General features: G+C 34.5%; 1 protein-coding gene across 1 annotated transcript in view; it reads left to right on the top strand.

Annotated features, from left to right (window-relative positions):
- TTC21B (tetratricopeptide repeat domain 21B) overlaps positions 1-15,569 on the top strand; it is a gene marked incomplete at both ends in the record, with an annotated part of 30,922 nt that overhangs the window by 2,415 nt on the left and 12,938 nt on the right. Inside the window, 14 exon segments of the mRNA XM_079539238.1 lie at positions 670-792; positions 2,334-2,491; positions 3,337-3,421; positions 3,848-3,946; positions 4,583-4,775; positions 6,883-6,980; positions 7,430-7,630; positions 9,346-9,475; positions 9,932-10,089; positions 11,314-11,538; positions 12,227-12,465; positions 12,758-12,830; positions 13,484-13,594; positions 14,402-14,540. Coding sequence (XP_079395364.1) covers positions 670-792; positions 2,334-2,491; positions 3,337-3,421; positions 3,848-3,946; positions 4,583-4,775; positions 6,883-6,980; positions 7,430-7,630; positions 9,346-9,475; positions 9,932-10,089; positions 11,314-11,538; positions 12,227-12,465; positions 12,758-12,830; positions 13,484-13,594; positions 14,402-14,540 — 2,032 coding nt within the window.

Here is a 15,569-nt window from a genome sequence, read left to right as displayed (position 1 = left end):
ACAGGGATGAATAAAATTCCTAGTGACTTTGAACGTATTGTCAGTCAGTAAATCAAAGTTCTGCATTGACCGATGGAGGTAATGTAGTTATGTCAGTTTTGCTCTTGCTAGGATTGTTATCATGATCAGTATCAAAGCAACAACAAAAAATTGATGATGTCAGTAGAGGAAGCGTCATCTCCTCTGAATTTACAGATTCAAAAGCCCAAAGGGTTGGAACAGTTTCAGCAGTTGTTAAAGGCAGGTTTTTCCTTTACCTGAATGTAATGTAAAACCTGTGTAACTGTTGTACGTAGCAACATCTTCTGCATTTATGGAGACACTGACAGTTACTGTTTTAAGAATCTTTAATCCTGCTTAGTTTGTTAATTGAGGTTAGCTCCATTGTTGCTTTTAATCCTTTAAGTTATTTAATCCTTTAATTATTTGATTTGAGTTTGAATTAATTTATGAATGAATTACTAATATTTTGAGTTGTGTACTGCTTATAATTTCAGTCATATATTTTAGATAATTAAAAGCTTCTGACTTTGATCTCTCTTTCAGTCTTATTTTATAGTATGGTTCTTTCCATTTATTGTTCTGTATAACGTACTTCTTTGCAATAAAGCATATAGCCTTTGTAATAAAGGCTAATAAGAACACCAATGATTGCAAGTTTTTCTGCAGGGACTGATTCTGAAAGCATGGCTTGATCTCACTTGTGGGAAAGAAACTCATATTAAAAAAGCAGTGAAGTACTTTGATGAAGCGCTGCAGGAAGGGAATGATGTTTTTGCTCTCCTTGGTAAAGTACGTTTACTTTGATTTTAACGCTTTCTAAATGTGTTACTGCAGCTTATTGTTAATAATTAGAGCTTGCTAATGATTAGAGCATGTGCAAGAAGTAGAGATACAGCTCACTCATACTCTTTTTGTTCAGTTGAATAGATTATTCTTTTTAAAAGCCTTTAGTAGATTTTAGCAGAAATTAAGCATGGGTCACTTACACAATTGTTTGAGGAACATAAAAGTTACCAAACAATTTGAGTTCTAGCACTGTATAAATAGCTGACATTTGCATTTCCTGTGGTAAACAGCCTGCTTTAAATAGTAGCTAATTGTACTGAGTAACCAGGGTTCGTAATATTTCTTACTTTCTGTCCTGATGAAGACAAAAGGATAGGCAGCATAGTGGTAAATAAGCAATAACTGTTCAAGTGATTAGTTGTTTTGTTTTTTTTTAATAAGTATAATTAGCTTCCAAATGACACCTTAAGGCCCAATAGGCACCAGTGTAAAAAACAATGGCTACTAATGAAATGCAGTCAGTCTGAATGTAAACTGAAGGTATGATTTTTAGTATGTGCACAAGAAAAAAACGAACTTTGAGTTCATCTATTTATATGCAAGAAATGAGGTTTGGTACCATCTGAAAACGTCCAAGTCAGAGGAAGTTTCACAGAAGATGCTTGTCCACATTACAGAATTACTATGTGCCATAGTAAAACAAAAAATATATATAGTAGTTAAAAGGCTGTAGTGGGGTTATCTGTGAATGTTTTTGTCTTATTCTAAGTTGTCATTATTCAATTGCAAGTGCTTGTTTTGAATGTGTGATATAGAAGACTGTAGCTCAGAGCAATGCACAAAGTATTTGGGTACACATGTGTGCATGACTGTATGTATTCAATTACCAGTACATTTAAAAGTGTTATTGCAATTAGATTTTAGGCAGATAATTGTCTTGCTGTTATTTAAGAAACTGTGGTAACTTTTATGTTTGCACCATGGCTCTCAAAAATATTAAATCAAGTGACATGCACACAATCACCTGGAATACAGTAAGTGAATTTTAAGCTTTGAAGTAAAGTTGAGGACATGAGCCCTAAATTGATTTCTACTCAGTGGCACTCATGTTAAACTGTGATACTACTTCTGATGTAGTCTTGTACTTGGAGTGCTGTACAAAGTACTTGAATATTGTTAAGTGTGGCAACAACAGTGACCTATGGGGACTCAAGTTTTGAATAAGTTCTGCGATCTGTTGGTTATGTTCAATATCCTGAAATGTCTAAACTGCTTCAACAAAAGTTGTCAAAAGCTACTAAAACAATGTCACTCTTCAGCTACATCTCCCGGGCTTTTTCTTGTTGATGCTGTGTTAAACTTGAAATAGAGGTGCTTACCCCACACAGTATTTTACGCTTCATCTTTTCATATTTCTTTTGTATGATAATTCTAGTTGATGCTGAAGTAAAATGCATATTGAAAAATGGTTTCTGTATGGAAGGAAATTCTGTATCTTCCCACTTCTGCACAGGATTTGATGCAATTTGTCTTCCTTCCTTTAGGCACAATATTTTGAGATCCGACAGAATTATTCAGGAGCTCTGGAAACGGTGAACCAGATAATTGCAAACTTTCCAAACTTCCTTCCTGCTTTCATAAAGAAAATGAAGCTACAGCTAGCCTTGCAGGACTGGGAACAGGCAGTGGAAACAGCACATAGGTTGAGTATGAACTAACACATCGCTGATGGTGCTTTTTATATGTTTAGACTGTAAGAATACTTTGGAAAAAGTTAGAGCAGTTTTAAGTAAAGTATATTAAACAAAATGAACTTCAGTAAGAGCCTAGCCTTGGAATTGTATGCAATTACATCAATGTGTTTGCACCATGGCTCTCAAAAATATTAAATCAAGTAACATCACACAATCACCTGGAACCCATTCTGCAGGAAAGAGGGAGGGTCTCTGTTGAGGCAGACCTGAAGTGACAGAAGCTGTGATTTCATATGAGAAGTGTGATTTAAAGTGATGGTGTGATACAAGTTACGACAGTTATTCATGTCAACACTCTGTAAGGTTGTCCCCCTTGTACCTTGATTTTTTTATTTTTATTTTTTAATTCTTTTTGGTATTACTGTTAAAGGTATTTTAGCTGGAAAGAAAAATTCGAAGGTGATGTTACTGAAGTGGGAGAAGTTCTTTGAAAACATTTGCATTTGAAGCTTTCTTGTAGCTTCACATATGGTAACGTTACCTTACATAAGCTCAATTTAGGAACCTGAAGGTTTAATTACTTTATTGAATACTGGGGAGATTCAATCAAATGAGGAGGAGCCTTAAATCCATATTCAAGTTCTATCATATGAACTGAATAAAACAGGGTAACAATAACCAATATATTAAAAATATTTTGTTTTTACCACTGTGATAGATTTACCAAAGCTTTGAAAATGAAGAGAATATTAATTATTTTCACTGAAAATGGTTGTGAATCAAAAAATCTGGTTAGGCTTCTTTAAATAAATCTGGTTAGGCTTCTTTAAATGTATGTTTTGTTTGGTTTTAGGCTATTGCAAAAAGATGCTCTCAATTTAGAGGCCACAAGAATGGAGGCCCTGCATTTTCTGTGCAGGGAAGGAAATGTACGTGAGGTGAGTCTTGCTGGTTGCAGACAGCTGAGCACAACGCAACCTTTGTTAGGGGTTAGATCCCACATTCACAGTAAGCTTTCTATTTTCCCCCTCATATACTGTGTCTGTATTGTACTGAAGCCCTAGCAAGATGTACGGATCTTGCTTGATGGGACACTCCCACCAGCTCAGATTCAGCTCAAGTTGTTCACTTTTTGTAGAATGTTTAGGGGATATACAATGACCTATTATATTCTCCCTTTGCTAATCAATGTATTTTTCTAGAAATTGCAGTTTTTTAGAAAAAAATCTATCTGATTTCTATCTCTGAACACCTCTGAATATAAATTTCAAAATACTGCTATGCAGTAAAATGTTTTTGGTGAAAATTACTTAGTGGTCCTAATCTGTTAATTCTTTCAGTGATGTCATTGATTTCTCTCTAAGGCTTCGGCAAGACTGAGCGACCTCCTTAAAGCGTTGGACAGGTTGGAGCCGAGTAACTCACAGCTCCACTACAAAATGGCGTTAGCTTTCAGTAGAACAGTGAGTATACTTTCTTTTTCTTAAGCAACAGACAAGTAACCACGCATCGTTTGTTTTACTTAACAGTTGTACCAGAGAATGTGTTCTAATAAGTGCTTTCCAAAAGATTTAAATAAGTTAATTTGTATGGCCTTTGGTAACTCAATTTGTTAAAGTTTTGCATTCATTTACATTGTGATTTCAAATACTTGAGCAATGTCATTCCTAAAATGTTTTTATTACTTACTTTTTAAATGAGAAACAGGTTTTCAATGAAAATATACTCAAATATCTCATAGAATGTTTAGTAGGACAAAGATCTGGTAAGCTTCATCATACAGCTTTGAAGTGGAAAGCTTCTTTAATCCTTATCAGAACCCTTTTAAGAAGGCATTCAAAGCAACTATCAACTGTGTGGAATTTTCTTTTATATGGTATTCTGTATTTGTTTGAGCCCTAGCACACTTTACTGTTTGAATTCTTACGGAACTACTGCAGATTAATCTTATGTGAGGTTATGGGTTTTTTTCCACTGTTGCAGTAATATTAAATGTGCAAACTCTAAAATTTGAAATACCTTTATCTTTTCCTAACTGAATTTGGAGGGGGGAAAAAAAAAAAAAGAATTCAAACTTTAAGATTGTTCTTACCTTTTAGTGTGGCCGGAACCAGCTCATCCTTCAACATACACAAACATTAGTAGAAAGAGCATTTAATTTGGATTCTGACAATGCAGAATTTGCTACGGAGCTTGGCTACCAAATGATTTTACAAGGAAAAGTGAAAGAAGCTTTAAAATGGTATAAGACTGCTATGACACTTGATGAAACAAGTGTTTCTGCCCTAACTGGTAAGGTCTTAAACTTGTTTTTTATTTTATTTTATTGCACTTAAGATGGGAGATGCTTTGTTTATGAAATTTTCCTACTTCTGCTAATATGAATAACAAGAACTATCACTGAATAGCATATTGTTCTTGTTTTGTGAAATTATTTTGCTAGGTATTTGTTAGATCTGCAGCATTTGTACAGTGTTTATTCTTAGGAAGTTATATCTTCTCGTATTCTGATGGTTTCGATTTGTTTTCTTTTGCAGTGCATGCCTAAAATTATATGATATCTTCATTTAACGCTTTTTTAGTACATGAGGCATTGCCTTAGGTTTCTCTATCTGGAGTTACTTGAGAGAGGGGAAGAAGCTTTTAAAATTTCATTAGTGTCACTGAAGACTAACTTTACTAGGGCTGTTTTTCCTTTCCTTCCAATTTTTGGCTCTGTTGTTTTGTGACATTACTATTTTGTGCAGTATTATGTTCTTGGCTTTCAGCAGGATAGTCCATTTAAAATGCAGACATGAGGTAACTTATTTTTTCTTGTTACTTTGACTAGTGTAATGCATATGGTGTACTCATTCCTTTTATTTTAATCACGATGCAGATCTGTACAGCAGATTTGCAGAAGCACATAACTGCAAAATACGTGGTGCTGCAGTGTTGTCACTCCTTAAAGAGTATTAGATCTTACCATAAGACAGGGATTCGCAACACTGGGCAGTAGTTCTTCATACAGGAGAAGAATGAAATTATTTGTTTCCTTTCTTTTCCCCACGTACTCCTGATTCAGGAGGAAAAAAGCCCACCAAAGCATTAGCTGTCCACTGCTAGCCTCTTGTTGGAATGGTTCTGTGTGGCTGTGCATGTCTGTTAGTGAAACAAGCACAAATGAAGGGAGGGAGCAAATCATTGATTACTGTTTATTTGACCATGGAAAAAGGCTGTTGCTTTATCAGATGTGTTGGTCTGAGTTTCAGCTGCTATAAATACTCATACAGTTACTTTCTTATCCTTGAAAACCATCAATTACCGTACTTTTCTATGGTAACTCAGATTTACTGTCACACATCAGTGCCTTTGCTTAAACTAGAGCCTGATTTTTTTAGTTTGATGCATTCTTCTGGGTGTGCACAGACCTGGCTGAAGCAAAGTTATCTGGAGGAGATTATGAGGTAAAGAAAGACATTTTTTGTCTACCACGGACAACCCTGCCGTTCTTTCTGTGACTCATGTATGCAGATGAAGCATTAGGTTTCCTCGGACCTCTCCATGCCGGGGCTGCATCCAAAACACACTGTTTTTTTTTTTTTTTTTAAAATTTTTTTTTTAACATGCATCACCACTGAAGTTATATTTTAATTGCACTTTTCTGTCATCTGAATGTCTGTTTTTTTATTTTACGCTCTTGGGAGCAGACATTATCATTTCAGTAAATTTGAAAAGTTAACAAACATTTGCCAAAGCTGGAAAGCTCTTATGCACTGCAGAAATAATAAAATGAAGGATAGGCGGTAGAACAAGCTGTCCACAGTGAAGACAGAAGTGCATGCTTTTCAGCCTAATTTAGACATGTATGAAACATAATCAGGCAAGGCTTCTGATAATTTCTGCAGCTTAAGGATTGGAAGATGTTTGGGAGGGAAAGAAATACCTATTTTTGGTAAAGTGAAGATCTTAAGGAAATGAAGAATAAATATGGCATGTGTACTTTAGTCTTTGCATTTTCATCTGTAGCACTGCTTTCTACTCTGAAAATTCAAACAGTATAAAAAAAATCTGGTTTGGGTGTGGTCTGGGGTGTTCTTTTGTTACCTTGATTGGATTTGGAAGTGAATATTTATGGTGCTTGATTGGTGTTAGTCTAGAACCAGCTGAAGATGTACTGTGCTCAGCTTGTAGTATTAGGATTTGGATATTTTCACAAAGTGACTTTCTGACGTGGCTTATATTAGTTATGTGTCTTCAGGTATTTCTAAGTATGGGAGATCAGCATTACTGTAGATCTTGGTGTATTCTTTTTCTTCTCTTATCTCCATTTTATGAAGATGCTGAAGAGAAGAATTCTAGGAAACAATGCACATGTTTGACTAAGAAGACAAATCTGAAATAAAATCTTTTGTTACAGGAATTATTCGTTGTCAGCTAATACAAGGGCAGCTAGAAGATGCAGAACAGCAATTGGAGTTTCTTAATGAAATCCAACAGTCCATTGGAAAATCTGGGGTAGGAGGCATCTTTGTATGCTGAAATACTTTGGTTGCTATCTAAGTAGTGGTCTGCTAGCTGCTTCCGCATTTCAGTCACTCAAGTGGAACATTCTAAATTTCAGTTTTCATTCCCTATCAATGTAAGTTAATAACTTAACAACACAGTACTGTGTGGTTACTAAGCATTGTCTCTGAAAATAAGTTTGAAATGTTAGAAAGGGAAGGGTATTAATTTTTGCAGGATTTTTTGGTCAGAAAAACTTAGAGCTGCTTGTACAAATTAAGTGAATGCACTAATGAAGGAATGGGATGATCACTGGTGTCATTTGCAGTAACATACTTAAGGTGTTACAGTATCTCTACACAAAGAAAGAAATGGCTAACACTAGTGATTATGTAATTTTGTATAAATAATAGGTGGATGTATCTGGAATATTTAAAATTTTCTGTTTCTCTTTCCTATAGGAATTATCTTTCTTGCGTGTGGTCCTTGCTATGAAAAAGCAGAAGAGACAAGAAGAAGTGATTGCCTTGCTGAATGATGTTCTGGATACCCACTTCTCATCTTTGCATGGTTTTCCTCTTGGTGTTGAGTATTTTGAAAAACTAAATCCTGATTTCTTGCTGGAAATTATTAGGGAATATCTTAATTTTTGCCCGGCACAGGTGAGCGGCTGTGTATTGCACCTCTTTGAAAACAAAACATTGTGGAATTTTTTCTTGAGATTGGGCTATCATGAAGCAAAGCTTAGAAAACTTTTCCCCTTGAAATGTGAATTTCTATGAGGTTAAATTGCTTTTTAAGATATTATGTTATAATCAAAATAACTGTGTAAATACTTCTTTTGCAAAGTCAGCAGGTACTGTAATATCTGATATTACAGATATTACTTATATTAGTTTCATGGCTTGCATCTGTATTTGTACAGAATTTTTTTTTTTTTTTTTTTAGAATTTCTTGTGATCAAGTAACTAAGAATACAGTCTTAATGACAAAGTTATTCACACTGTAATTATTCTGGTACTGAAATATTTTTGTCACTTCAGGATATCTTTTCCTTTTAATCTTCTTTTGTGTGTTGGTAAAAATCAGTGGACTACTACTTGATTGATATATTACTAATTTTTAATTTTAGATGGCTAACTTGTTGTGACTGAACTTGTTCTGGTTTTGGAGCAAAGACATGTAGGACTTAATACGTTCAGTGGGGACCTGACATCTCTAGAGTTGAAGAAACACTTTTAAAGTACCTCTGAAGAGTGTCTTCTTTTAAAGAGATTATCATTCTGAAATAGCGAGGAGTGATCTTTATTCTGTTTCTAGCAGATTCCTAGTCAAATTGTAGAACCTTTCCATAAATATTTATGTAAAGCTATAAAATCCAACCAGCAAAAACAGTGAGTGTTCCATTGTTATAATTTATCCCGCTGTCTTTGAGATGATATGGCTTGATAGTCTGGAAAAATATAACTACTGCATGTGACTTTGTGCACAGATGGAGATAAAAAGTGTCATTCTATGAAAGTGTCTGAAGATTTCCTTTGGATACTTAATGACAATGATGGTTCTGTAATTTGGAATGGAAACTGAACTGTTGTCTTAACAACTGTCTGTAGAAGAATGGAAAAATGGCACCTTTCCTGAAGTTTCGTTATACCTTTATTACAAAGAAGAGACTGTAGCTTCGAGGGCGCGTGTCCTGAGGGGATGTTAGGGTGTTAGGATGAGCAGAGGCATCTTTATGTTGTCTTTTGCTTGTTATACAACATAACTGTTTCATTGGCTACAAACTGTTTATAACAAAGGACAACTAACATGATGCAGAATAGCAGTTGATATGAAAGATTAAATGGAAGTGGTTATTTTCAGGCTGCTGCTTTCAATTTGGTAATAGGAGAGGGTAAGCTCTGTAGCATGGAAAGAGCATAGGGGAGACAGGACCAGGAGCTTTTCTTCCCATCTCTCTGATCGATCGTTCCAGCTTTGACGCTCTTGAAATTCGGTTCATATTACCATTTTGTTTGATCAGTTGGCACGGTAATTCTGAACTTGCTGCCAAATATTTATGGACAGCTCTTTAGTTACGTCAGGTCTGGGTCTGTTTTTCCTGGAATTCATGATGCAGTTTTGTGTTCTTGCTGATATCAACAAGTAGTACTTGAAATGTAAAATGTACTCTTATATTTCTTTCCTGCAACAACTTTCGTCTCTTCAGCTTTACTATTGTCATTAGAGTTTAAAGTGAAACTCAGACTTGAAATGGGATTCAAGCCCAAAGCCTACTAACAGACATGTTACTTCTGGGTTTTGTTTGTTTGTTTTGTTAGGTTTAGTTCTGTTGTTTTTTGGATTTGTTAATTTTGTTTTGGTTTATTCCTAGCCTGCAAGTCCTGGGCAGTCTCCTTCACCGCTTCTCAAGCACTGTGCTTCTGTTCTTGAAACTGTGGTAAAAACTGTGCCAGGTCTTCAACAAGCTGTTTTTTTAATTGCAAAGGTGAAATATTTATCAGGTAATACTTGTATGAATGGTTAGCTATCTACCTCTCTAGTTTCTCTGATTTTGCTCTTCAGCTGTGAAGTATTTCTTGTCCACTGTGTTGCACTTCATAGCTAAGTGAAGAATACCTGCGCTACTTCTGTGACTTGCGTGAACGTATTTTAGTTCTATGACCACATTAATGTGATATTTCATCTATTGCTTTCCGAAAGAGGCCAGTTATTAAATGATTTGAAGATGGGACAATGGGAAAAAATCTTAACTTTAACCTAGCTTTGATTTTTTTGTTCAGAGCTGCAATAAATAAATTAAAAAATAGTAGTCCTTCATGCATGACTTTGTTCATGTAATGCTAATAGTTATTAAAAACTAAATAAAATAATCAAATTAGTAAATAATGAATTAATGTTCTGTTTAACTTGTGTTTCTTATCAGCTACTTTTTCACTTCCTCTTTTTTGACTTCCTAGGGGATATTGAGGCAGCCCAGACTAATCTTCGTTACTGTCTGGAAAGGGATCCTTCTTATGCAGATGCACACTTACTGATGGCCCAGGTCTATTTGGCTCAGAACAACACTAAACTCTGTTCTCAATCCCTGGAACTCTGCCTGAGCTACAATTTTGAGGTGAGTTGGACAAAAGAAGCAAATTACTTTATTCAGTTAATCATCCAAGGTTTCTTGTATGTTTTTTAATATAGTGGTCTTTAAAATGAGATTTTTGACTCTTTCACTACAAGCTGTGTATCTAAATACTAATGTGAATGTGGTATCTGAATATTTATCAAATAAATAACTAGGTTTTTTCAACTAGTAAGGTTCAATGGGTAGAACTAATCCATTATTGCAAATACTGAAATTGTGTTAAAATACAAGAGAAGGGATGGCTTTTCCTCCAGTTCTTACATAACTACTGAAACCAACTAAAACAAAGTTGTATGAACAGAGTTGCTGGTTGCAGACAAAGTTTGCAATTGACTTTGAAGGCCAATATAGAAGAACTTGAAAAGGATCCAGTGTCTTTGTACTTCTTACACAGATGCACAGTTACTAGTGAAGGTAACAAAGATGAATGAGGAGTTCAGAAAAGGAAATTTCATGTTTTAGCGTCATAAATGTTATGAGTTTGAAGATATGCTATGCTGACTTGTTTTATTTGTTTACAGCAGAGCAATTTTCTGATTAATACTGGTGAGGGTGCATGTTACAGCATTCCTTAGGTCTGAGTTGGGCTAAGTCTCTTGGCAGTGCGTGGCTGAATAGTGGGACAATTTAACTTCCTTGCAAGTGTTCTCTCATTTTAGTTCCTTCTTCCAAATGATGCAAAAAAGCATAAGGTTAACAAACTATTCAGGAGATACTAAGGTGCTTGCAACTTTATGCATAACCGTGTTTCCCTTATTTAGATCTTTTCCCATTAGGTCTGTTTTGAGATGCTTGAGGAAACGGCAGACAGGACTTAAGCTACAAAATAATTCAGTACCATTTTTAATTGGTAGCCTAATGAAACAAATCTACTTAAATTGAAAGATGCAAAAAATCCATTAAAATTCAGTCTAGTTCAAAATCTGTCTCAAAGTTTGGTATAATAAAATAAGTTAATGATTATAAAACAAAAACTAATTGCTATTTTGCAGACTCCCTGAAAACTAATATTTACATTATTGCAACTTGAATCAACTGTATTTAGAGGTAAACAGGAACTGAGCTCAGTGCTGGGGAAAAAAAAAATTTTCAGGGAGATGGAATACTATGCAATCTGGGAATTTCTTCTTTCTTTGTATGTACGTGTAATATATTTTACATATATATGTATGTATATACGTATATAAATATTTTTTTTTCCTTTAGGTGAGAGAACATCCAGTTTATCACTTAATTAAGGCTCAAACCCAGAAGAAGATGGGTGAATTATCAGAAGCTATCAAGACCTTACAGATGGCGAGGAATTTGCCTGGAATGAGAAAGCATGCAGCTTCCTCAAAGGTGAAAGGAAAAAGAATTGAAGTTGATACGAGTGACCGTGTGGCTGTCTTTCTAGAACTTGTAGAGGCTCATTGTTTGAATGGAGAACCGGTAAGATCACAAACATACCCCGAAACAATTTCTTCTATCCGTTAACAGAATTGTCTAATCTTCATTAGCTTAGAATATAAAGCCATCAGTTTTTCTGCCAACAAGATATGTGATGTTTTGAAGATGTGATGTCTGACTTGACATCTGATTTGTGAAACTTTACAAGAAAAGATATGCATTTGCATGTGCTCAACTGACTCAAAATTTTCATGCAAAACTTCAATTTTTGTGGAGCACATGCTGTCTCAGGCATATAAATTAATATTTTGTTGTAAGAATGCTACTAGAAATATTTTTTGATTGTGTCCATACTTTTGTGTGTTAGTATGCTTACTTTCAACTGAATCTTAATATGTCTTCAGGCATATGCAGTGTCCAAGGATATAATGTACACACAACACTGTAGTTGGACAGTCAGAGGTCATCCTTTTCTAAATAGAACTAGTTAGAGCATGGTGTTGTGCAGTTGATTTTTGATCATTTTCTTGTATACGTGCAATGTAAGTGAAGAGGAAAATAACAACATTTTAAATGCTTCAGCAAAAGAAATAAATACTGTGGTTTGGTTTTGCTGCTTTTTTTTGTTTTACTTTATTTTTGTATAATGGTCTCAGATTTGCTTATGATGACTCCATTTTTGTCTGCTCAACAGCAAAAACTGTGTTAATTCTATTGATTTTATCTGCAGCATGAGGCCGCTGTAGTACTGCAAGATGCCATTGATGAATTTTCTGGAACTCCTGAGGAATTAAGGGTCATGATTGCAAATGCAGATCTGGCAATTGCTCAAGGAGATGTTGAACAAGCCTTGACTGTGCTCCGAAATATTACACCTGAACAGCCTTACTTTGTACAAGCTATGCTGAAGATGGCAGACATCTATCTTCAGTGCAGGAGAGATAAGAAGTTGTATGCTGCCTGCTACAGGTATAAATTTGTGATGTGTACATGTACTATTTCCCAAGATGTTAAATGGTAGCATCTTGAGCTTCTTTTTTCTTTTTGCTAAAACAAATCAGAAAATTTAGTGATGTAACGAACTCAAGCATTCTAACATTTAAAACTGTACCAGGAATTCTTATTTTGGAAAGATTTCAGATTTTTTATTTTAAGAAATAATAATGAACATCACTAGAGGATAACGTTATCACACCCTACTTGTTTAGATACCAATATTGACATGTTAAATACTGAACGCAGTTCTGTCCTCTGCTTCCAGAGACCTAGTAGAAAAACTGCCAAGTGCTCATACGTTTCTTCTTCTTGGTGATGCATATATGAATATTCAAGAGGTAAGTGCTCGCTAGAAATGAGTAAGTGACTAAGTCATTGGTATTGGATTTCAATATATACTCCAGAAAGTTTTTGTTACTTGATGGGCTGGAAATCTTGCTCAGTGTTTGTAGAAGATGCACTGTATTGGGTGAATGTAGAAATTTGAAATATACACACTTAAATTCGTATTTTTGGGAGAGTTGATTGGGTTAGAGCATGCAACTAATCAGATAAATATTTTGGGCAACTGTAGGTGATAAACAGTTGTCTTCTCCTTAATGAAGAAGTACAAAGCAAAATAAAATTTCCTTGTCTGCTCTTACAGAACTGGAGGAAAGAAACTGATTATTTTCCACGACTCTGATTTCACGTGTACTTTATATTAACTAGTGAAATGTGCAGTGGTAGAGAAATTTCAGAGGGAAAGTAATCTGAAGAGAAATCAAACTCCTTTGTTAGCCAGGTTCTTTCTGTATTTTGTTTTAACATGAAAATATGTATTTAAATGGGCTGCACACTTTCAGAATGGTCATTTTTCTCTCAGAAGTCCCGTATTTTATGAACCAGTAGTACTGGCACTTGCTCTTCAAAGTACTACCAGATTTTTAGTTTTCACACACATTTGTTGTCTTAGTCCTTGACTTCTGTGTTTTTATCTTCACTGTTGAAGCCTGATGAAGCCATAGAAGTCTACGAGCAGGCTTTGAAGAAAAATCCAAAAGATCCAGCTTTAGCAAGTAAAATTGGAAAAGCCTTAATCAAAACACATAACTATTCAAAGGTATTCCATAAGTTCTTGTTTGGTTTTGTACGTTGAGTAAGAAGTGTTTAATTTTATAGCAGTAAAAAGACTTAATGTCCTGAAAGTAAATTTACTATGTAATATGCAGCTGGCCAAAGTGGTAGCTGCATATTGGTGGATATAAACGTGATGAATTGTAGTTCTGGTGACTTAGAATTGGTATGTGTTTGGACCTATACTGAAGAAAATAGTTAAGTACTTATCCATTAACATAGTTGTCATACCTCTCATATCCTTAGCACTGTATAGGACAATGCTAGTGAAGGCTTTAGCTTCTTAATATCGGAGAAAAATAAGAAAATATTTGGGGAAAACTTGTGAAGTCTTACGTATTTTTAAACTTCTCAGGATGTCTTATAATCGTGTTTTTCAGATAGACTTTAGGGAAATTGTTTCTCCTTTTGTATAGTAATACAGAAATTTATAATTCTGATCCAACTGTTTTTTAAAGATTTTAAAGCTGATTTTAAAGCTGAATTACACAGCTTTAGCAGTTAATGAAAATGCAGTTTAATTGACAGTGAATCAGCTGAAGATAATAGGTGTTAATATGCATAATCACCAAAATGTGGCACTAATTATTCTGTTTCTTTAATTTGGTTCTAAATCTTGGGAAGTCCAAAACTGCAATTAAATGACATCCTATTAATACAGTGATTACTAGAAAATTACTTGGTTACATAAGGAAGGAGAGAAAGCTCTAAGCTGGATGCCATTAAAAATAGAAGTAGTAAAATTGTCTTCTGTAAGTTTTCTTTAATAACCAGATTTTTGTGTTTCTTTTAGGCAATCAGTTACTATGAGGCTGCCCTGAAAAGTGGTCAGCAGAATTTTCTTTGCTATGACTTGGCTGAACTTTTAATGAAACTAAAGCAGTATGCAAAGGCAGAAGTAGTACTTCAGCAAGCTTTAGATCACGAGTATGGTATGACTGTCATTAATTTACAGCATAATATGTAATTACTACTATTACTTGTGTGTGGCTGTAGACAATAATCAAAGTCCAGATCAGCATTTATTTTTTTTAACTATATGACACAGGGAACTACAAAGCGATAGATGAAAAATACTCAAAAATAAACTTCATTTTTACTAAAATGCTTGCCAGGACTTTTAAACATTACGTCATGTAAATGCAAGTTCAGGTCTCTATATAGGCAAGTTTTTTTGCTCTTCTTTGCTAGCAGAAGTTCTGATCTGAATTGATCACACATAGATGAGTCATTGCTGCTCTTAAGAGAATAGTTCTTTAAGTGCAAGATGCTGCCAGGTATCCTTCATTGCAAAGAAACCAAAGTTGAGTTGCAGATTTCCTGCTATGCGTTAGGAATGTGTACTCACATAAAAAGTTAACTCCTTTTTTTCAGTATGTGCAGAGAAATGCTGATCTTCTATTTAACTTTATTCTCTTATTAATAATAATTAAAAAAACAGACAAACATTGGTTTCTCATTTTGTTCTTGACATTTAAGGATCCAGCTAACTTGATAATCTTGCTCAAGAGAGCTTAATCTTTTAGTGTAGAAAGATTAAATTAGCATTAAATAGAGTTTGCTCCATATATGTTAAAATCTTTTCTTCTATCTTACAGTGAACCAACAACTGCGTTTTTTTTAATATCTTTGATATAAATGCTCCACAAGAAAAAAAAAGTATTTCATCAGCTAATTAATTATTTTTCCATTGGGCAAAATATTGAATAGTTCAGTATCTATGTTTAGAAATGCTAAAATAAAAAATCTGAAGATGTCAAAGAGAAATGAAATGTAGGGAGTGTTATGGAGGGAACAATCTTATGTGAGGACTAGAACAAGTTGCAAACTGACTTAAAATAGTCTATCACAATGACAGCACTTTGAAGACAATTTACTTCTATAGTTCAATACATTTATATTAAAAAAAAAAAAAAAGTTTTATAGTATGTAACTGTGCCCAAGGCACCACTTTCACAAGA

The sequence above is a fragment of the Tetrao urogallus genome (assembly GCF_951394365.1).
Source record: "Tetrao urogallus genome assembly, chromosome: 8".
NCBI classification, from domain to species: domain Eukaryota; kingdom Metazoa; phylum Chordata; class Aves; order Galliformes; family Phasianidae; genus Tetrao; species Tetrao urogallus.
The sequence above is the reverse complement of the archived record's forward strand: the minus strand, read 5'-3'. Positions and strand labels throughout refer to the sequence as shown.